The sequence below is a fragment of the Solanum pennellii genome, chromosome 1 (genome assembly GCF_001406875.1).
Source record: "Solanum pennellii chromosome 1, SPENNV200".
NCBI classification, from domain to species: Eukaryota; Viridiplantae; Streptophyta; class Magnoliopsida; order Solanales; family Solanaceae; genus Solanum; species Solanum pennellii.
Window position 1 is genome coordinate 776,836 of NC_028637.1, and position 22,811 is coordinate 799,646.

The 22,811-nt window shown below is 34.6% G+C and overlaps 3 protein-coding genes across 5 annotated transcripts; 2 read left to right on the forward strand and 1 right to left on the reverse strand.

Moving 5' to 3' along the window:
• Positions 1-3,231: 3,231 nt before the first annotated feature.
• Positions 3,232-6,715, forward strand: LOC107016405 (phytoene synthase 2, chloroplastic-like). Its single transcript, XM_015216884.1, has 6 exons — positions 3,232-3,568; positions 4,161-4,211; positions 5,324-5,496; positions 5,584-5,819; positions 6,046-6,238; positions 6,551-6,715. The coding sequence occupies exons 1-6, from the start codon at positions 3,232-3,234 to the stop codon at positions 6,713-6,715; spliced, it is 1,155 nt and encodes a 384-aa protein (XP_015072370.1).
• A 247-nt stretch (positions 6,716-6,962) lies between these two features.
• Positions 6,963-14,174, reverse strand: LOC107007929 (serine/threonine-protein phosphatase PP2A catalytic subunit). Its single transcript, XM_015206785.2, has 11 exons — positions 13,829-14,174; positions 12,669-12,725; positions 11,943-12,026; positions 11,178-11,249; positions 10,614-10,685; positions 10,412-10,452; positions 9,159-9,225; positions 8,573-8,764; positions 8,391-8,480; positions 8,201-8,308; positions 6,963-7,473 (listed from the first exon to the last, which is right to left on the reverse strand). Exons 1-11 carry the CDS (start codon positions 13,919-13,921, stop codon positions 7,408-7,410), a joined length of 942 nt encoding a protein of 313 aa, XP_015062271.1. The 5' UTR covers positions 13,922-14,174; the 3' UTR covers positions 6,963-7,407.
• A 797-nt stretch (positions 14,175-14,971) lies between these two features.
• Positions 14,972-22,352, forward strand: LOC107006456 (DEAD-box ATP-dependent RNA helicase 37-like). 3 transcript variants are annotated; one of them, XM_015205006.2, is made up of 7 exons: positions 14,972-15,053; positions 15,812-16,731; positions 16,877-16,960; positions 18,216-18,458; positions 18,783-18,950; positions 19,565-19,678; positions 21,448-22,352. In XM_015205006.2, the coding sequence occupies exons 2-7, from the start codon at positions 16,024-16,026 to the stop codon at positions 21,943-21,945; spliced, it is 1,815 nt and encodes a 604-aa protein (XP_015060492.1). In that variant the 5' UTR covers positions 14,972-15,053; positions 15,812-16,023; the 3' UTR covers positions 21,946-22,352. The 3 variants fall into 3 exon arrangements, with proteins under 3 accessions (XP_015060492.1, XP_015060499.1, XP_027768344.1); XM_015205013.2 differs by having other exon boundaries at positions 15,008-15,280; XM_027912543.1 differs by having other exon boundaries at positions 15,025-15,082.
• Positions 22,353-22,811: the final 459 nt, after the last annotated feature.

Sequence of the window (22,811 nt, forward strand, 5' to 3'; positions counted from 1 at the left end):
TTTCGGTCGTCTATAGGTGGTAGGATAGGGTAAGTTGGGTGGTCACACTATAACAAAAATAACTTTTAGCGGCATTAAATATTAACACTAATAAAGAGTACTAAAGTCTTTACCGGCATTAGTTAAGTGTCATTAGAACCAATGTCGCTAAAGACTTTAGGGACATACACAAAGAGTGACAATGACCGCTAAAAATACATATTTAGCGGCAATTAAGAATTAAGTGCCGCTAATGGTCATTTTTGTTGTAGTGTCAAAACTTACATCGTATTGGATCTTTTATTCGTGCGTAAGATCAGGCTTAGAGCACGTGAAACTCATTAGTATTGCATGAGAACATTTGAAATCATAGTGTGAAGGGGGGGGGGGGGGTTCGTAAGACGGTCGTCTAGGTGGTAGGGTAGGTTAAGTTGGGTGGTTAAAACTTACATAGTATCTGATTTTCTAATAATAGGTAAGATCAAGCTTAGAGCTCGTAAAACTAATCACTATTACATTAGGACATTTGAAATCATAGCATGTTTTTACGACAAATAATATTTTATTTGTGATAGAAGAGCGATCACTTTGTATAGTGGTTGTCATACAAGATCATAAACACATCGTTTAATTATTGCTCGAGCAGACTAGAGTTATCTGTCGATCAATTATCCATCTAGTAAAGATTATTAATCACGAGCTTAACTATACCCTAATATGAACAACCTCGAATTTTAATTTTTTGCAAATATAGAGTATTTCCAAATCATCATTTATTGGTCAATTAATATGCATCATTTTCCAATCTCCTTGAGTTATATACGTTATCTTATTAAAATATTTATTACACGTCAATTCTATCTGATGATATATATTATAATTTTTTTAAAAAAATATATATTTATCGTGCATAAAGTTTAAACTCATCTAAAATTTAACTGATTGATCATCTCAAGGTGAATCTACAGTTTTAATTACGAATTCGTGTGAATTAATAATTTTTATTCATATATATTAAAAACTTCACTAATTAAATATCTATAAATATTAGTAAATAACAATTAAGTTATTATTATTATATAACATTAACCTGAATTCACAATAAAATTCATAAACTTCAAAATCATGAATCCGCCTCTCTCAACGAATTACAATATATTGATGTTGACAACTAGCATTATTCCAATGTATATACTATATACTCTTCTGATTAATACAAAAAATAATACTAAATTGTTTTTTTCCCCATAAATTTGCAGAAAAAAAACAAAATTTAAAAGCTTCATTTTAGAGGTATCAAATGTAGACAAGATCCTTAATTCTACTTTTTGCATGAGGTAGACGATTATTCCAACAAAATTGATTTTAACATTTTGTGAATATTAATAATTATAATATTCATTAAATTAATAGAAAAATAATTATTCTTTTTAACCAATTTTCATGTTATCATATCAAGGTTGAACCATCTCAGTGGGTTTCAAATTCGAGTTCTAAATATGAAAAATCTTTGATATGGAGCACTTTCTTCTAATAAAGTCCTACGCGATACGAATCTGAATAAATCGAGCTCTAATACGTGAGTACCGAACATCGAAAACAAACAAAACATTTTATATATTGCACGAAATTTAAATACATGATCTCGATGTATATGTATTATTGTTATTCATAAAAAACTAAACTCTATTATTTTTAGTTGCTCATTAATTTTATATTAAAAGAAAACAAAATCTAAAAATTTCATTTTAGAGGTATCAAATGTTGACAAGATCCTTAAATTATTAATTCTAAATTTTGCATGAGGGACGATTCTTCCAATAATTATTTTTTAATATTTTGTTATATAAATAAAAGGACAAAATAGCATCTTTGGGAATAAGCATTGTAACTCTAATACCAACAATTCTATGTATATCTAACTTAGAACTATGAGAAATAATATAATTTTAACTGCAGGCTTTTAAAGTGTATGTTCGGTTCGGGTTGAATAGAATTTCTTCACTTTTAATTAGACGTTTTGAACTCGAATTTTTGAATACAGAAGTTACAGGTTTGGACGAATCTGTTAATTTTACTCCAAATTCATTATATTCATCTCAAAAAAATCATCGAATATTTATAAATTATTACTTCAGACTCAAATAACTTAAACGAAGTAAAATCTTAATTCATAAACTTCACATTCTGACTCTTACCTCCGTGTAATTTGTCAGGTAATTAGTGGCATGTCCCTATATAGGATACTTCACATAAGAAAATGACATGATTAATAAGTAGACTAAGAGACAAAAAGAACAATAATCATGGTCTAAAAGAGCATTTTCTTTTTTTTTAAGTTCAATTTATGCATATTTCGATATACAGAATATTTCGCGTTTAAAAAGGTGATATAAATCACTTATTTTGATACAAGTATTAGTGACGTATTCAACGATGGGATCTCAAAACTTATAAATTACACAAAAAAGGGAAATTATAATTGCTTCAAGATTTCTCATATAGCAAATCTCAAGCATATACTTAAAATAAAGTTGTAAAGAGTTTTACGTAATATATATTGTCAATGCAAATTAATTTTTATGTTATGTTAAGTCACTTAAAAGATAACTACAAAACTGTTTATATAAATTTGGACTATTAATCTAAAAAATAAAACAAGTTACTTCTGATAACATATTATATTCTTCATACGCTACTGATGATCGGTATATATAAATTGAATCGAATAATAAGAGCACAGTCGAAAAGAATTACTGCTTCCATTTCAATTTATTTATCTGATTTTGATGACTTGTCACGGATCAAAGTTTAAGAAAGTAAAAGAAGATTCTTGAATCTTGTAGTCTTAAATTAAAAATACATAGAATATACCATAATACCTTTTTTTAATCTTAAATATGTCGGTGTAAAAAGCCAAAATTAAATAATTGTCAAAAAGAAAACATACATTTTTTTTTCAAATAGACTAAAAGTGAAAAAATAAAACAAACAAACTTAAATAAAGCGAGTACTAATTATCATCTTGAAATTTCTAAAACGGCATTTATCTTTATTTTGAAACAGATAGAATATAGAGCAAAAAAACTACACTTATTTCGGAACAGATGGAGTATAGTATAGTATATTATAATATATCTTAATAATGGAGAGAAATTTTTTGTTAGTTCCTTGTGTATATATATAGTATACTATATATATCTCCAAAACACTAATTTTTCACATCTTTTTTTGTTGTTATAATTTGTAAAAATGTGTCCAGCAACACTTTCTTATTCATCAAATTCTTGGCTTAATGCAAGAAATGAAATATTTTCATCTAAAAAATGCAAAACAAAATTACTAATAAGAGTTGATCAAGTTCTTACAGTTTCTCCTAAGAAGAGTGAACAATCAATTCATGAATTATTATCAGTACAAGGAATTGCTCATACTCATCGTCGCGTTCGCGAAGTTGTTTGGAAACAAACAAATGTTACAAATGAAAATTTGTGTTGTAAGAATCCAAGATTTGATCCTATGTTTCTTGATGAAGCTTATGAATTATGCAGGAAAATTTGTGAAGAATATGCTAAGACTTTCTACTTAGGTACATTTTCTTGATGATCACTTTTTTTCTTTTTTCAAGATTGACATGTTACATATAGTATAGAAATCTATGTCATGTACATTTTTACTGGCTTTTCTGTTGTTTATTGTGTCTCGATTATCATACTATTTTGTTGTTGTTGTAAATGCTTTGTGTTGCTTTCCTTGTTATTGTTGTGCTTTCTTCATTTTCGTTTTTCCTTTTTATAACTACTTTGATTTGTTGCATTTGAGCCGAGGGTCATTTCAACCTCTCTACCTCCACGAGGTAAGGGTAACGTCTACGTACACTCTACCCTCTTCATACCCTACTCGTGGAATTTCAATGTATATGTTGTTATTGTACAATTTATGACTTGAGTTTTTGCTAATATAGCTAGTATGAAGTTTTTATTTTGATGGATATATAAACCATCTTTTTTAAGCTTTTCAATCAAAAGTTGTGTTGATCGGGCTATTCAAAAATGTTGACGGATTGTGTGTGAACGATCCTCCAAAAGCAGTGCATTTTTGGAGGAATCGATATGGGTGTGATAACATTTTTGGAGAGTCTAAGTAAATATAACTTGATGTTCAATTTGATCATGTTGTAGGGACTAAGCTAATGACTGAAGAGAGACAAAAGGCAATATGGGCTATCTATGGTAAGCTATAGTGATTTAATGATCTCAAATTTTTCAAATTATTATACTAGGCCTTAACTAGTATCAGAGTCGATAATTCCGCGAGATGAGTATCGAGATGATAGAGTGATATTTTTAATGGTACGACGCCTTTTCGGAAAAACTTTGCAAGTTTAGCTCATAGCACGCAATATCACATCATGTTAAGACTAAGACTATCACACCACATAAGAAAAAGCTACATATAAGGTGTAGTGATATTCTTAATGATATTGACGCCTTTTGGGAAAAACTACGCCAGTTTGACTCATAACAGACTATATCACACCATGTTATGAGTATCGGCCGAGAGAAAAAACTACATATGTGGTGTAGTGATATTCTTAATAGTATAAGACCTTTCGAGAAAACGTTGCGAGTTTGGCTCATAACAGACAATATCACACCATGTTAAGAGTATTTTCAATATAATAGAAAAAGCTAATATAAGGTGTAGTGATATTCTTAATAGTATAGTGCCTTTTGGAGAAAACCGTGTCAGTTTGACTTGTGATATACAATATCATATCATGTTATGAGTATCGCCCAATATAAGAGAAAAAGCTACATCTAAGGTGTAGTAATAATCTTAATGGTATAACACCTTTTGGGGAAAACCGTGTCAATTTGACTCATAACAGACAATATCACATCATGTTTAAAGTATAGCCCAACATAAGAGAAAAAGCTACATGTGTGGTATAGTGATATTCTTAATAGTATAAGACCTTTCGAGAAAACTTTGCGAGTTTGGCTCATAACAGACAATATCACACCATGTTAAGAGTAATTTTCAATATAATAGAAAAAGCTAATATAAGGTGTAGTGATATTCTTAATTGTATAATGCCTTCTGGGAAAAACTTTGCGAGTTTGGCTCATAGCAGACAATATCACACCATGTTAAAACTAAGGTATCACGCAACATAAGAAAAAAAAGCTACATATAAGGCGTAGTGATATTCTTAATGATATGACACCTTTTGGGGAAAACCGTTCCAGTTTGACTCATAACAGACAATATCAGACCATGTTAAGAGTATCGTCCAACAGAAGCAATTGAAAATTGTCTTCTTTTTTTTGTTGTCTTTCAGTATGGTGCAGAAGGACAGATGAACTAGTTGATGGTCCTAATGCAGATTACATGAACAACTCAGTTCTTGATAGATGGGAACAAAGATTAGAAGACATTTTCAACAACAAACCTTATGACATGCTTGATGCTGCTTTAACTGATACCATTTGCAAGTTTCCTTTAGACATCAAGGTAACAAAATCTTCGACATCTCTTTGTCGAAAAAAACTAACCTTCTATAGTATGTTGAGATGAATTTTTCGCGTTTATGATGAGCAGCCGTTCAAGGACATGATAGATGGGATGAGAATGGACACAAGGAAAAGCCGATACGCGAATTTCCAAGAGCTGTATATGTACTGTTACTGTGTGGCTGGAACAGTTGGCCTAATGAGTGTGCCAATAATGGGAATTGCACCAGAAAGTTGTGTTTCAGCTCAAACTGTATATAATGCAGCACTTCATTTGGGCATAGGGAATCAACTTACTAACATTCTAAGAGATGTTGGAGAAGAGTAAGTTATTGTATTATTGTCACACAATTCGAGCCCATGACATGTATTGTTCGTTTTGGTCCAACAAACCTCACGGATTTGTCCCTTGAGCGTGTGTACCATGTGAACTTAAACTCTTTTACTCCTGTGTGTTCCTTCTATAGAAGCTTGTCAGTTTAGAAGTATGTCAGTCCTCCGTCACGAGTGTCACAACTATCTAACTATTTTGCTATTGATGTGTTTCTAGTGCATTGAGAGGAAGAGTATATCTGCCACAAGATGAACTAGCACAGTTTGGAATACGCGACGAGGACGTGTTCGCGATGAAAGTGACAGATCAATGGAGAGAGTTCATGAAGGAGCAGATAAGAAGGGCAAGATTTTACTTCAATCTTGCTGAGGAGGGTGCTTCACATCTTAACAAAGCTAGTCGTTGGCCGGTAAGTACAACTCAAGATTAAACAAAAGTCCGCGTCTCTATTGTTCAGACTCTACAAAAATGTCAATAATTGCATGTCGGATCCTCCAAAAGTATGACATGCAACATTTTTAGAGTTTGAACAACTTTAACATGTAGGTGTTAAAGTGTATGAGACCAAGATCCACAAACTCACACATGAGACTCACTAAAGAGGGGAAAAACAAAACATAGTTATTAGTACTGTAGGAACTCGTAAACTTCAAATCTTGGATTGACTACTTGTTACAAGATAATGATAAGTTTTTTTTTTGTATATGTTGTGATTTTGTAGGTATGGTCATCCTTAATTTTGTACAGGAAGATATTGGATGCAATAGAGGAGAATGATTATGATAACTTGACAAAGAGAGCTTATGTTGGAAGAGCTAAAAAGTTGGTCACTTTACCTGTTTCATATGCTAGAGCTTTATCTTTGCCTAGTTTAGCCATTCAATAGACAAAATACAAGAAAATTGTATAATGTAAAAAAAATATCATTCTATTAGACCTCGAGAATCGTTCGATCAACTCTAGGCTAAGCTTGTGAACTTCAAAGCATACCATGTGCAAATTGCAATTATATAGTCGACCCTGACTTGTTCAGAACTGAGGCGTAATTGTGGGCAACAAACCCTAATGTGATGATTAAGAAAACTAGCAAGTATGAGTTCAAAATATCAACCACTCAAGCAGAATCAAAAAGATTGCAAACTGAGCAAGGTGAAAGATTATAAATTACTCAAGAAAGAACCCCATTACAAGGTACAAAATAATGTCTTGTCTCTACAGAGTTTCACACGAGAGTTATCGTCCTTCTACAGGGTGACAAATTAATCGGGGAACGAAATGATGGTAACAAAAAAATTACTATAAGAAGGAAAAGAGAAAAAGGTTAAATCATTGTTTGTAGGAAATGATACATGCATAGTGACTCCTTCACCAGTTTTCGCAGTCTCTTTGCTGCATTTTCGTTAAGTTTCAGGAGAACTGTATGTAAGGAAGAATGAATCACCTGCACGATTTACATGCTTTGTGCAACTTGCAATGTCGCAATCTGTAATAACTATAGGATTTCACAGATGGTCATAGCATATAGACCAGTTTATCGAGAACTGATGCGATAAAATCACCAAGTTTGTGCAGCTTTGATCATAAGAAGTAATCTGGTGTTCTTCGCGTTACATCTGGCTCTCCTCGCCTAGGAGCTGGTTCAAACTGCAAAACAGAAAGAATAAGGGAAAAAAGGGTTATTTCAAACATCGTGAATTGTTATTAGCAAGAACTTGCAGTTCATACGAAATATAGGGCGCAACTGAAGAAGATCTATATAGGCAATACTAATTATTAGAATTAAGTTTTTGTCATGTTAGTACATTCAGTAGGCTTTTGGACTAAAAAAATTAGGCAAATTAGTGTTGACAGATTTATACACCAACAACAAATATGAAAAACGTATACTACTTTTTATTCTGGTTTTAATTTTATATAATATTGGATCGAAATAAACTTAGAGCAATATGGACAATGATGATTCATATAGTCGATTCCCCTACTTGCTTGGAATTGACTTATAGTGGTTGCCTGTGATTTTGAAAGACAGCAGTTTGTAATAGGAGGTTTGGGTTATCGAGGTAGACTTAGCTAAAGATAGGACCTAATGGTCGAAAAAAGATCCATTCTTATTTTAGTTAATATGATGATGATATGAAATGAGCTTAAATGACAATGCGGGATTCATATAGCCAACCCCGAGACAGGCATAGCCCATAGTTGTTGTATATGTTGCTCGGACTCTCCAAGATGTTGTCGGATCCACCAAAAATACACTACTTTTGAAGGATCCAACGCATACCTAGTAGCATTTTTGAAGAGTCCGAGGCTCCGAGCAACATAGGTGATTGTTATGTGTGGGGTGTAAGGGACGGGCTAGAGGGAGATAAACCTGAATGAATGTATGGCCATTGCAATCGTCAACTTCCAAGATGGACGCCATATTCCCACAGCGGTAGCAATAATTAGGGGCACTAAATATGGTAACCACTTTTTGATCCTGCAACAAGAAATTGTTTAAATCAATCTCTCTTGTATCAAACTTGCACATAAAGTATATACAGATAGATAGAACCGATTACATGGGCCCAATTGAATCCCTCCATAACCAGCTGGTGTGCTCTCGCAATTAGTTTTAAGCCGTTGGTGTGATTAAACTGCTCAGATATATCCTGTTGCAATGCAAATAACATGATATCAAGCTCAGACGAACTACTACATAATACAGGGTTAAAGATGAGGTGATAAGGAGTAGGCACGTTACTTGGCCAAATGTATATCCAGCACCTCTGGGTGAAATACCCCACCCGCAACGATCATCAGGATCAGACCACAAAAGATCACACATAGCCCCCTCATGTGGAACTTCTTGGACGCGGTCAAAATTACGAATATTATCAAGAGTTTCAATAGATGGAGACAAACCACCATGGAGGCAAAAAATTTCGGATTCAACCTAAAAAGATCCCAAGAAAACCATCATACAAATTTCAAGTGAAAAAAGAATTTAAAGTTTGAAAGCATAAACAAGAAATGCACAGGAGGCATATTTTCCCTCCTGAAATTATACAGAAAGAAAACCGAACTTCATTTTGAAATAACAAGCAAATATTGCAGTAACAGTGATGATGATGTTTGGCATGTCAGCAGCAGCGCTTATCGGTTTTACAACCTAAACAATATTAAAAGGTCTTTGAATTTCTGTATCGCAAGATTTAAGCAGTATCAGCAGCAAAATTCTTTTTCTAAAATGAAAGAACCATGAAGAGACATGCATGTAATGTAAAACAAATAAATAATACTCGTGCATGGCACCCAGAACATAGCTAAACTGAGAAAAGCATACTAACCAAAGCTGTGAGAGGAAAGTAGTCAAACAGATCTGTGAAAGTCTTCCACACATTGGCATTACCATATCTGTGAAGTGTAAATCCAGTCAATCAGCACACATTTGCAGGTATAATACTCAAATTCAGATGAAACTTACAATCACGTCAGAAGAAATGAGGAATATTACAGGACTGTCTGACCTAAGTTAATGAAAAGAGACAAGACTGTTAAAAGATTCTAACTCATACTTTCAGCATTAAAAAAAAGTTTAAGGTAGATTTAAGGAATTTAGAGAGACACCAGATTAAATGCATGCTTTTTCAACATACTATAAAGGATTGCATGAAGATACTGTCAAAATCGACATAGTAATTTTTTTTTATTTTTTTTAAATATCGTGGTGCCCAGGCCAGCCTGCACACCTCGACTAATTCCATAGTAATTCTGTGCACCAAAGCTTGGATAGATGGGAAGAAATTGACAAGTGTTTTGCCTCTGCTGGGATTTGAACCTGACCTCATGATTCTGAACCCACATCATTGACCACTAGGCCACACTCTTGGGCTATGTTGCTCGAACTCTTCAAAAATATCGATGGGTACGTGTTGGATCCTCCAAAAACAGTGCATTTTTGAAGGATCCGACACAGGTATGGTAACATTTTTGAAGAGTCTGAGCAACTTAACTCTTGGGTGCGTAGCATAATTGTAATTTTATTCAAGTAATGGATGTTGATCTAGCACGCTAGCTACAAGCAATCCTTCCCAAATTTGCTGAACACACTTCGCTTTCATCAGTTCCTGTTGTCCCAAATTACGTACCTTTTGAACAGGAAATCTCCTCTCTCCAAGAATTCTAACTAGTAAAGCTGCTCCTACTTTTAACTGATTTTATTCTCACAAGATATTTGACCCATCTGTCCCATTTCCTTGAAATTTTACTAATATTTCAAGCAAATCGCTAAACAGTTCCTGAATGACAACCTACATAGCTAAACCGCATTCCAAATACATCTTAAAAGTTAATACACTAAAACACGCAGGCAATCATGTCTTCTATCTGTACATGTGTAAATGACTCTATCCGTAAATACTGTGTCCATAAACTTCTATAAGAAGGTAAAGGTAAAGAATTTAGACAGACATCAAGTCAAATGGTAAAATACTGGTGATAAAGAAAATAAGATAATTGAACAGATATATCGTAACGCAGTAACACCACCCCACAAAAAAAATGAGACAACAACCCACAAAATGTATAATATGAGACTCACTTTCGTAAACATTCATCATAAAACCCATAAACCTGAGTAATCTGCAAGATACAAACAGAAAATCAGATCTCAAAATATAAACCTGAACCGAAACAGTATCCATAATAAAAGCATAATGAACAAATACTATGCAACTCACTGAGAAAAGGCATCCATTTGATGCAAGATGTAAATAATAAAATCTTAACATAATCATATATACCTGACGACTCTCATGGTTTCCCCTCAAAATTGTAATCCGTTGAGGATACCGCACTTTGAGAGCTACCAAAAGCTGCAAACAAATTAACAATCAAATGACGCCATCGTTCAGATGATATTGAGCCAATTGAAGTTAGCAACTACTAAAGCATTAAAGAGCTTTTCTTAATATCTGCAATTGTGTGCATTTTATAATGCCATATTCCAAGACCCCATATAAACTACTCATCCAAGAGAATTGACAATCAAAACCGCATGACATATACCAGTTTCATTATAGTACAACAACGAAAGCTTCGCACTTTTCAGATTATAGTGGAAGCACAGAATGCGTTTCCAAGTCTTAAAGGCCACCCCATAGAAATAACTCCCTCCCAAAAAAGGTAAATACGATAAATAGGGAAGAGTAGTCTCAGGGGTTTGCAGAAGGTGATAAGCAAGCATGACACATCTTGCAAATAAACAACTGAGTTATCACCGGTGCACAATGAAATCCTCCTACCTTATCCAAAAAAATAACATAACATAAATCCTTTTGGAGGTATAATACAAAAAAGAACCTCACCGTTACTGTTTCCACAGAATAGTATCCACGATCTACATAATCTCCCATAAATAGATAGTTAGTGTCAGGACACTGCAAGTAAAACAAAAAAAGGGCAAGTTAGGAAAAGAAATTTGACTACCGTCCCCTTCATTAAAGTACAAGATTACAATTTTATCTAAAATAAAGAGAGAAATTACCAAAAATTCAACACAACAGCATGTAAAAAACAGATTGTTTTTTGCTCTTTGAAACTAGCACTATATAGCTCATTTGCCATAGGAGGATAGGTATAGGGCTTGTTAAGAAAATGATAAACCATCTCATAAAACTTTTCCCTTGCATATGGTTTCATTTAGCCCGACTTATGTGAAGGAGCTATATCAAAGACCTATCCTCAGATGGAGAAAGATGTTGATAGAGAGTTCTTTCCAACCAAATGACTGACATGGTATCAAATGTTCACTGCTACCAAGAAAGGAAGTGATTTGACTACCGAACAAGCCTATAATTCAATAGTTAGATAACGACATATGCACCCGTGTTGGTCACTCTACAAATCTATCGAGAACAACTTCACCTTCCTCCCACAGGAGAGAGAAGTTTTTCCCAACCAAATGACGAACGTGTTTACATATGTCCATAGTTACCAAATGACTTAACATATTTCCAAATGTTTATTGCTACCAAGCAAGGAAAAAAAAATAAGAAGACAATTCTTCTAACACAAGCATGAACTGGCTAATCCCATAAAGAGAAACAAGATCTAGAAAGAGGCAAATGTACCTTCCCACCAATACGAAAAAGCTCAGCAAGATCATGGAATTGGCCGTGAATATCACCACATATAGTCACAGGGCTTTTCACAGGCTGCAACAGGGAAAGTTGAAACAATTCAGTCCTACAATCATATATTCATGCACATTTAAATCTTTCTAAGAGATCTATATCATCTATTAAGCTGATAAGAAAACAATTTATTTTTTTATGTTCCGTCAATGAATCAATACCATCCTGTATCAGATAGTTTCATGTTAACCACATCAGCTATTGTTTTATGTATATTAAGGTATGCAGAAGCCTTGGTTACATGCTTGTGGACTAAAGCTTCAGCAATCTAGAGGAGAGATAACAAAATTTTATAGAATACTAGACCGCCTATATTTATAAAGAAACTATCTAACATCAAACCACCAGTTAATAACTTTCAGTTCAATAATGTCAAACAAAAAAAGCACATTTTTAAAATAAAGAAAACACAAATATCCAAGAAAATAAGCATATGAATGCTCCACCGGCATCGTGCAGAGACAGATCAAGACCACATTTCTTACAGTTTGAAACTTGAACACAAAGAGATTAACAAACATAGTCCAGTGAAGGAAGCCTAAAGTCAGGAACAAAAAGAAGAATTTTAAGTCCAGACCAAGGCTTACCTCCTTCCTCCCTTGCCAAGAAGGGGGATAAACAGCATAAATAAAAAGAGAAAAGGCAGACATTAAATTATCTTACCTGCACGTTGCTTTCATCCATTAATATCTCCTTTGCTTTCTGACATAATCCTTTTACCTGGTAACATCAAAATAATATAAGAATAAAAAAACCTGCAAGCTAATATATGTAACATCTTCATGACAAATACAGCAAGAAACCTTAAAAGAAAGAAATACTGAGAAAGGAGTAGATGCAAAAAGCCATAAGTGGCTAAAGACGTAAGCTTAACAAGTTGGATTTCAAAGAATGTCCATTGGGCTATCCCAAAAGTAAGTTTGAAATTCAAGTTTAGCAGAAGAGCCAAATATTGCTGCTAAAATCTATATAGATTACTTTTTTTTGGCATGATTAACCGCTGAATACATGAATCATTAGGGTCTCGGATTGTCCCAAGAAAAGAGATTTAAGACAACTCAGAAGAGAAAAACATAACCTAATCAAATGAACCATTGTATGTCAAAAACAAGTCGTAAATTTTAAGGTAAAAGAACAGGGAGATCAGACCACGTTTTCCATTTGATGTTGTGAACACAAAGAAAAACACGTATACGTATGCTCTTATTACTTATTAACAAAAATACACTGTCTCAAATAAAATTCACTGTTTAACACTATAGCTTGTGCCGGAAACCATTATCAGAAGACTGAAATTAATCAATCATTCACAAAGTTCAAATTTTTAAGCTCAAGTACAAAGTTTTCATTTTGCATTGCCAGGGAGAAAAATGCTGCCTTGATACAATTAACTGTTTATAATCTACCATCTGTATGGAACATAATCAACAGAATTTCAAGTTTTACTTTACAAGCTAAGAAAATATCAAAATAGTACTTAATATTTAGCAAATTGATCATTTTGGATATGGAAATTACAACAAAGAAGCATAAAACAAGAAATAGGACAAAACTTAAAAACAACTCATATCAATTCTGAAGAACAAAACAATCTGATTCAAAAAAAAAATGGACATCAACCTCACATAGGCTGAGGAACACAAAAGGCAAACACCCAAGATTCAAAAAAAATGAAAAAAGACAACACAAATTCTCAGATCAGCTCACCATATCACAAGATGAATCAAGAATAATCAACCCCAGATCAAAAAATTTTCCAATATACATCAGGAAACACAAAACCAACAAAATAAAAAACAGCACAAAAAAAATTGAAAATTCACCTCTTGTTCAGATAAGGGCTTGCACTGCATAAGCTGAGCAATCTGCTCATCAAGATTCCCTTGAGAAGAAGACACAACTGGATCCAAGCTCATTTTTTCTCTTCTGGGATTGAATCTTTTCTTCACAACAATCACAGAAATGCAAAAAAGATTGGATTTTTACCACAATTACAGCATAAGAATCTTTGTTTACACATCTACACAAAGAGGAAAATGAAACATGGGGTTGGTTTGATTTGGTTTTCCTATTCTACGACATCGTTTTCTCAGCTCCACTGAGAGAGAGAGGGGAGAGAGAGTGAGTGGTGGTGATGGAAACAAAGAAATGGAAAAAAGACCCTTTTTTTTATTTACATGGTGATTAATTTCATATGATATAACAATACGTATTAGATAATTTTATTTATTTAAAGCGAATTATTGATTTTATCTTTGAACTATCGGACAGGTTTAATAACATTGTTATATTTGATTAACTAAATTTAAATACATTCTCGACTTGTTACATGACATAGTAAGTTGTCTAAAACTCTTATAGGAGCATGTAACTCTTTATAAAAAGTCGAAAGAGAAATGTTGAAAACATCCTTAAACTCGACAAAAATTTAGGAATGTATTTCATTCATGTTACAACACTACATTGTATTTAAGTTCATTTTTGTTCTTAACTTTACTAGTGTAATGATGTGTTTCACTCACGAGAATTTAAGTGTCTATTTGGCTGAAAGAAATATTAAAAACACCCCTAAACTCGACACATATCATTAGTTTCGCGTGGAACTATTGCGCCTTAAAAACACCCTCTATATAACCAAAATAAATTTAGATACACCTTGATCTGCCACATGACATAACAAGTTGTCTTTAACTCTCAAACTCAAGTACACGACTCTAATGAAAAACCGTAAAAGAAGTGTTGAGAATACTCCTAAACTTGACGAGAATTTAAAGGTGCATTTCATTCGTATTACAAGATCGACGGTATACAAGTATTTTTAAAACCGTCACGAGTTAAGAATGAAGCTAATCATTCGCGTTGAGGTTAAGGGTATTTTTGATACATCTTTATTTTTTAATACGCAAAAGTTAATTCGAATATCACGATTATTAAAAAAAAAGAAGAGAATTATTAATGGTAGGATAGTATATAGTATAGTTGAAAGAAAAAGAAGAAAAATAGGCAAAAATTTAGGCTAGCCGCAATCAAGAACTGTGTATACATAACGTACGGAGAAGTCTCAATTCTCTCCACTGGTTCTTCTATTTCCCCTTTTTTTTTCTTTTTCATTTCAAACCCTTTACGGAGAAGCAATAAAGATTAGTTTTTTTTTTGTATATATAAAAAAAAAAGGAAAAAAAATAATCCATCATCAAAGAAGATATTTTTTTTTTGCATTTCTTCATCTGCTTCCGATCGGAAACACTTACCTTTTTTGCTTCTCAAACTTAGAGGTTTGCAAGTCAATTTATTGTTTTTATCTCACATTATATGTATTTGCTTTAAGTATTGATATGGGGTTGTGTTAATTTGGGAATTTTTTGTTGTTTTTAACTGATTTTTGAAATGGGTATTTGTTTGTTTTTCATGTTTTTATCTCAATTTTGTGAAGTGGGTATTGTTGATTATGGTTGTGTTTTCTAGGTGTAGTTATCAATTTGTGAAATGGGGTTTCCCTTTTTTTCCTGTTTTGGTGTTTTTTTTGCTGGTTGTTGAGATGGGAATTGTTGTATGTTGCCTGAAATGGGGATTGTTCTTAACATGTATATATGTGATGGGTGTTTTTGTTTTCAGTTTTTATGTGGGGGTGTGATCATTTTGGTTATGATTTGTTATTTCAAAGTTTTGGTTTTTATGTTGCATTTCTGTGTTTTGCATTTGGGTTGGATTGCATATGCTTGATATGAGGTTGTTTATATAGAATATGTGTTTATTTAAGTGGGTGATAAGTGGCTGACTGATTTTCCGGGTTGTGGAATTTGCAGGCTGATTTGAGACTTGGGGAATTTGAATTTGATTTGATGATGACGAAAGTTGCTGGCTTTTGATCTGAATTTTTGTTTTGGGGAGGTTAAGTAGCTTGGATTTGTAAAATTAGCTGAAAATTTTGGTTTTAGGGGTATCTTCTTTGTTTTTTTTTTTTGTTTTGGTAACTTGAGGGAAGGTAAAGAGTGTGTGATCTTTGGGTATTTTGACTATGTCAATGTCGTGGGCTGATTCTGTTTCTGCAGCCGAGAATCCGGCTGGAGCTCCGTCTAAGTCAGCATATGTTCCACCACATTTGCGAAACAGACCTTCAACTGATCCTCCTGCACAGGCTTCGTATGCTGGGGCTGCTGCATCATTAGGTAATGACCATAGTGGTTATGGTGTCCCAAATATGGTTGGGAGTCGTTGGAGCGGTCAAAGGAATGAATACCAATCTGGTTATGCTGGTGGAGGAGGACGTGGTGGTGGTTGGAATGGAAGAAGTGGTGGTTGGGATCGTGGGAGGGATCGGGAAGTTAACCCCTTTACAAACGATGATAGTGAACCTGTTACTGAACAAGAAAGTTCTGCGATCAATTTTGATGCATATGAGGATATTCCAGTGGAAACAAGCGGGGATAATGTGCCCCCTCCTGTGAATACTTTTGCAGAGATTGATTTAGGTGAAGCTGTCAATGAAAATATAAGGAGGTGCAAGTATGTTAAGCCGACCCCTGTGCAACGGCATGCTATACCTATTTCACTCGCAGGGAGGGATTTGATGGCTTGTGCTCAGACTGGTTCTGGAAAAACTGCTGCTTTCTGCTTCCCCATCATAAGTGGGATCATGAGGGGCCAATTTCCTAGACCTCCTCGTCCACGTATGGCATTTCCTCTAGCTCTTATTCTCTCCCCGACTAGGGAGCTCTCATGCCAAGTAAGTTTTTCTGGTTATTGGTCAATATAGTTGAATAAGAGAAGAAGATATGAAGAAGGATTTTGTTCTCTGTACATTGATATATGGGTTGCTTCACAAAACGAGTTTTTATATGAAGGATTGAAGGTTGTGTTGTGATCTGCAGATTCATGACGAGGCTAAAAAGTTCTCATATCAAACTGGCGTCAGGGTGGTTGTTGCCTATGGTGGTGCTCCTATAAACCAACAGGTTCCATATTTTCTCTTATTTGCTTGGTACTTCAGTCTTAATTTGTTATAATTTGCTGGCATCTATCCTTTTTTTTTTTTAATTTGGATTATTAGTTACTGGGTTTTCTTTCATATGCAATGTTAGCTTCTATTGTAATATTCTGTATGATAAATTAGAGTGAGCAAGTATACTATGATATGTCATCTGTTTTAGGTTGCTACATTTACCTCTAAGCATATTAGAGCATTCCAGTTTACTGTTGGTGCTGCACTTTCTGGAGTGTATATTATGTTACATTCTCTAACAAAAGTTAATTGTCCCCGGGGCAATTACTTCGAAGTACATTTTGTCCACTTCCATTACGTTTCGGCAACAGCACTAACTTTAGGTCAGTTGGATTGATTCTGAGATTCTGATATTTGTATTTCTAATGCCACCAGAGGGACTCATGTTCTGAGTAAGTTGTTGGCCAATTTCAAACTGGAACTTGCCTGCGTTTTCTATAACCTTATTTCTTGTTGTTGTTTTTTTGGATAGGGACCTTTTTTCTTTTTTTGGATAAGGACTCTTTCTTGAGTGAGTAAATTCTTTTGAACAATGCTGACCTTGAATCAGAGACGTAACGAGTCTAAAAAGAAACTTATACAAGTGTGAAACTGGCCTTCATTCTACTGAAATTTGACGCACGTGAAGAGGTTTCATACCAGTCGGATTGATATTGTTAATATAATGGTGGCTGTGATTGAAACTTTTTGGAGATAGTGAATATGTGTTATCTGGTTTTTGCTATGTTTGTGGGTGCATTTAAGAAATGTATGTAGTGTTAGTGAGAGAGAATGCGAGACAAATAGAGAGAATTATCCCTCAGTTTTGTTCTTTTTGAGTAATTTGTGAAATGGATTCTGATTCTATATCCTTGTTTCCTAATATAACTATGAAGTATATTTCCACCTTCTCAATATATATATATGTGTATAGTAGCTTTCTTTAATGTTACTGCCTTCTGGTACCAAAAAATATAGAGTAGTAGCTTTACTTTTCAACCCCTTTGCAGGCACTCATTTGGGCTCGTAATAGTATGAGAATCTGTGGGTGAGGCTTGAGAGAGATTGCTTCTCTGCATTTTTTAATGTGTACAAGTTTTATCTTCCTTACATCGTTGCTACATTGCTATCATGTCTGACACTTCGCCCTTACTGACAAAAAAATCTTTCATCATGAAAGCTGTAATTTGTTTCTCACAGCCAATTTTATGTTGTGACACTGTGAACAGCTTCGTGAATTAGAGAGAGGTGTGCATATTCTTGTAGCAACCCCTGGACGGTTGGTAGATTTACTTGAGAGAGCAAGAGTCTCGTTGCAGATGATAAGGTATTTGGCTCTAGACGAGGCTGACCGGATGCTTGACATGGGTTTCGAACCTCAAATAAGGAAAATAGTGCAACAGATGGACATGCCTCCGCCAGGTGTGCGACAGACCATGCTTTTCAGTGCCACTTTTCCAAAAGAGATTCAGGTTATTTTTCTTCATTGACAGGCTCTTCATTGATCCATCAATTTTTTCCCTTGTTATCAATTTATTTAATAACTCCATTATCCTGTGGAATTTGTTGCTTCTGACTACAAACTGTTTTGGGTTCCTCCTCATGGATGAGCAACATTGTGGTGACCTTTCAATATCATTACAAATTCTCGCGCTGCTTGCTCTTCTACAATAAGAGAGGAGCTCATATTTTCCTCTAATTTTTGGATGTATATTACTTGATTAAAGCATAGGAAAGAGCGCCTTGGTAGTGTTTGTTGCAGAATTAATACACTTAAAGTTTTAATCTGAACGCAGAGACTGGCCTCAGATTTTCTATCCAGTTATATCTTTTTGGCCGTCGGAAGGGTCGGCTCTAGCACAGATTTGATTGTCCAAAGAGTTGAATATGTTCAAGAGACTGACAAGAGAAGTCACTTGATGGATCTTCTTCATGCGCAGAAGGAAAACGGTGTTCATGGCAAGGTAGCTCCTGTCTATTGTTTCAATTTTACTCAGTTATTTATGTTCTTGAGGTAGCGTAGCACATAACTAAATTAAGTATGGTTGTGATGAAGAATAGACAAGTACAGGTACTAAAGATTGACCCCTGGAGGTAGAACAATTTATGTATTAAAGGAAGAGGCACCAAGGCTTATAGTTGTATTAATTGTCTATCTACTTCACTGCTGTGTGTCTGGTGTACCATGTGTTATCCTGCTAATAATATTTTACTTTTGGTAGGAACAGAGCCACAGTAGTGGTTATGAATTTGCCAGAACCGAGTGACTTTAGCTCAAGTTCTGTATTTGCGTTAAAATTTTTTATTTAATATGTAAAAATAAACTACTCAGAACCCAGAAAGCAAAAAGAATTGGTGTCAAAAACCCCTAAATTATAATTCCTGGCTCCTCTCCGTACTTTTGGTGGTTGAAACATATAAATTCATATCTGTGGAACACCCCAACAAGAAATTTTACTTTACCCTTTTAAAACAATGGTTGTCATACCCATAAGTTTCACTGTATGTTTTTCTTTATAAACGTACAGTTTCAAACTTCTCAACCTATTTATACTCATTGCTTCTCTCTGTTTTTCAGCAAGCTCTTACCCTTGTTTTTGTGGAGACTAAGAAGGGAGCTGATGCACTGGAGCATTGGCTTTGTATGAATGGTTTCCCTGCTACTGCTATTCATGGTGATAGAACTCAGCAGGTACGGTTGCTGACTCCTAGTGGGTTCTGGTTGACTTATCTAATCATACAGAAGCTTATAACAATGACTATTTTATCTTTCTAGAGTTGTTTAGCTTTTTTTTCCCTCTCTTTTTGCTCATATTATATTCATTTATGTATATTGAATTGAATTTTGCGATTCATAATTTGGCTATCTTCAATAACTATTATCTGCCCATTGTTCAATTAGAAGTCTTACCAAGTTGATCCATGAATTAGCATTTGAAAGGAGTATGTATTTAAACTTTTGGAGGTCAACAAGCAGGACATTGCTTCAAGGCATAATACATAAATGTGCCCTTTAACTTGACTTCAAATTACATTTATGCCCTTCAACTTTGGATATGCACAAATAAACACTTAAATTTGTATAAAGTTGAACAAATAGACACACATGTCCTACATGTCATTTTTTTTCCTACGTGGTGTCCTACGTGTATTGTTCCATGTAGGACTCATGTATTTATTTATTTAAAAGTTGGATAGTTAAAGTGTGTTTGTGCATTATGAAAGTTGGAGGTCAAAGTTAAAATTTGAAGCCAAGTTTAGGGTCAAATATATGTATTATGCCCATGCTTCAATATAGCTTTTTACTGTGGAATCTCAATTTTCATGAGCTTCACTATGTTAGGTTGCTTCTCTAGATTCAAAATAACTTCTTTTACATTGTTTGTGATGATTAGATGGATAGTGCATAGCGCCACTTCAATCTTCAAACCAAATATTTAAAGACCATAGTCTAGAAACTGGATGGGGCCGGGATTGAGGTTCCCTTTCTCCTCTCTTTCCTTGGTTCTTCAGCAACCTTATTTGTCCACAAATGGAAGAAGTTTCTTCCCTCGTAGAAGTAAAAATAAAAATCTGAAGTATTGATTCTCAGTTTTAAAATTGAGAGAGCACATAATCAATCTCCTTTTGTCTCTTTATTTCTCTTGAAATGAAAGTGAAAGAAAATTTATGTCCTACTCCATTCCTCCTTGGGTAAAACCCTTCTGCTCTTTCCTTAAAATTACATTCATATGGTGGCACTGCATTGTGCTTCCATTTGATATATATATGTTGTAACCTGTTGTGCTTGATTTCGAAATCTCCATTTTCCATCTTAAATATGCTACATTTCAGCTCTTTGTTGGAAAGAGCTTTAGTTGTAGTTTTCTTACATTGGTACGTCTGGGGAGCCTCAATTTTTTTAGTTGTCTGTAACAATGTTGCATGTTATCGAAATTGCTGTAAGCAAATTTCTATGGAAGTTTCATTGTCTTTTGGGCTGGAGCTACCTCATAAAAATGGAATATGTGTTGTATGCTTGCAGTCCCCAATCACATGCTTCTTTAATGTAATACTCATTGGCTTTTTGTAAAGTAGAGTAAGATGTTGCTTTGCATTGCTTCATCTGCTCAGGTTTGACTACGGATATCGTATTAACAAATGAGTTGTAGAAGGACTTGGTTAGATAAGTACTGCTGTATTTCTTTTGTGCTATCATGAAAGCTTTGTTCATTAAGTTTAAGCTTCTATATTGCAATGCTGTGTATGAGACGGTATCCTTTAGGTTCCTTATGGAAGGTATTATGTACTGGCATTGTGACATTGAGCATCAAATTGTCCATTACTTTTCTGCTATAGCAGATTTCTGCCAAATTCGACTAGTTAAATCAGCTTTCTTTTTACCTTATTCCTTCATGTCGTTTATGCGAAAGACTTTTTTTTTTTTTTAACCCATGTTCTATTGTTGTGCATCTTTGGCAGGAGAGAGAGCATGCCCTCAGATCCTTCAAAACTGGTTACACACCAATCTTGGTTGCAACAGATGTGGCAGCACGTGGTCTCGATATCCCCCATGTTGCACATGTTGTTAACTTTGATCTGCCAAATGACATTGATGACTATGTGCACCGTATTGGAAGAACTGGACGAGCAGGAAAAACAGGTTTAGCTACTGCCTTCTTCAACGAGAACAATTCTTCACTGGCAAGATCACTATCCGACCTGATGCAAGAAGCAAACCAAGAAGTACCTGCTTGGCTCTCTCGCTTTGCTGCTCGATCCACTTATGGAGGCAAGAATCGTCGTGGTGGAGCTCGTTTTGGTGCTCGTGACTTTCGAAGAGATTCCTCTTATAACCGAGGTGCTAGTGGTGGTTCTACCGACTATTATGGTGGTGGTGCCAATATGAACAGTGGCTATGCATCTGGGGGGTATAATGCATCGTATGGAACAGCAGGCGTGACTAGTGCATGGGACTAACCAGCCTCATTTTGCCCCCACTAGCTAATTCAGTTGTACTTTCAAGTTCTCCACTAGCAAAACTACTCACTTTAGAGGTTACTCTTGCTATTCCTCACTCTTGTTAGTTTCTCTTCCGTTGTACTCGAGTTTTTACTTTCCATGGTGGTTGTCGTTCGTGACATATAGTTCAGGGCTCTAGGGGATGCGTAAATCTTGGCAGGTTCGCGGCAAATAATGACTAACAGATTAGGAATTTTTTGCCTCATTAGAAATGTGGTTTATACTTCTCTTAACTCAATTTTGTTGGTTGTAGATCTCTTCTGCAGAGCCCTTTGAACCAAATGTTTGAAGTTATGTTTCTACTTTAGTCAGTACTGTTGTAATATTCTGAAGTCTTATTAATCAAATTTTCTATTTTATACATATTAGAGAAAGTTTTTGCTTTCTTAGTCATTAGTCGTTCGTGTTCGATACCCACATTGGGGTCTGATTAAATCATGATTTGCATAGGAAATTTCGATTTTTTAATCATAATTCTCATAGGAAAGTTTTACATTGTGTAAATCATTCCCTAAAAAAGACGATTGCACATTCAGGTTTAGTTTAGGATAAAGCAGTATTTACCACTCTACCATCATTATGTGTTTCAACTCTCTTCAATGATTAGTTATGTTTTGTTGGTGTTAGCACTAGGATTAGGGCTTGATTAGATCATCGAGAATCCTCTTAACAAAGACGATTTCATATTCAAGCTCAAACTCGAAACTTCTGATTGAGGATGAAGAAATACTTACTATTCTACCATGATTGGTTAGCTATTTAAATTTTCATTTTTCTTCGATGATTGGTTGTGTGGGGGTGGGGGTGGGGTGGGGGTAGGGGTG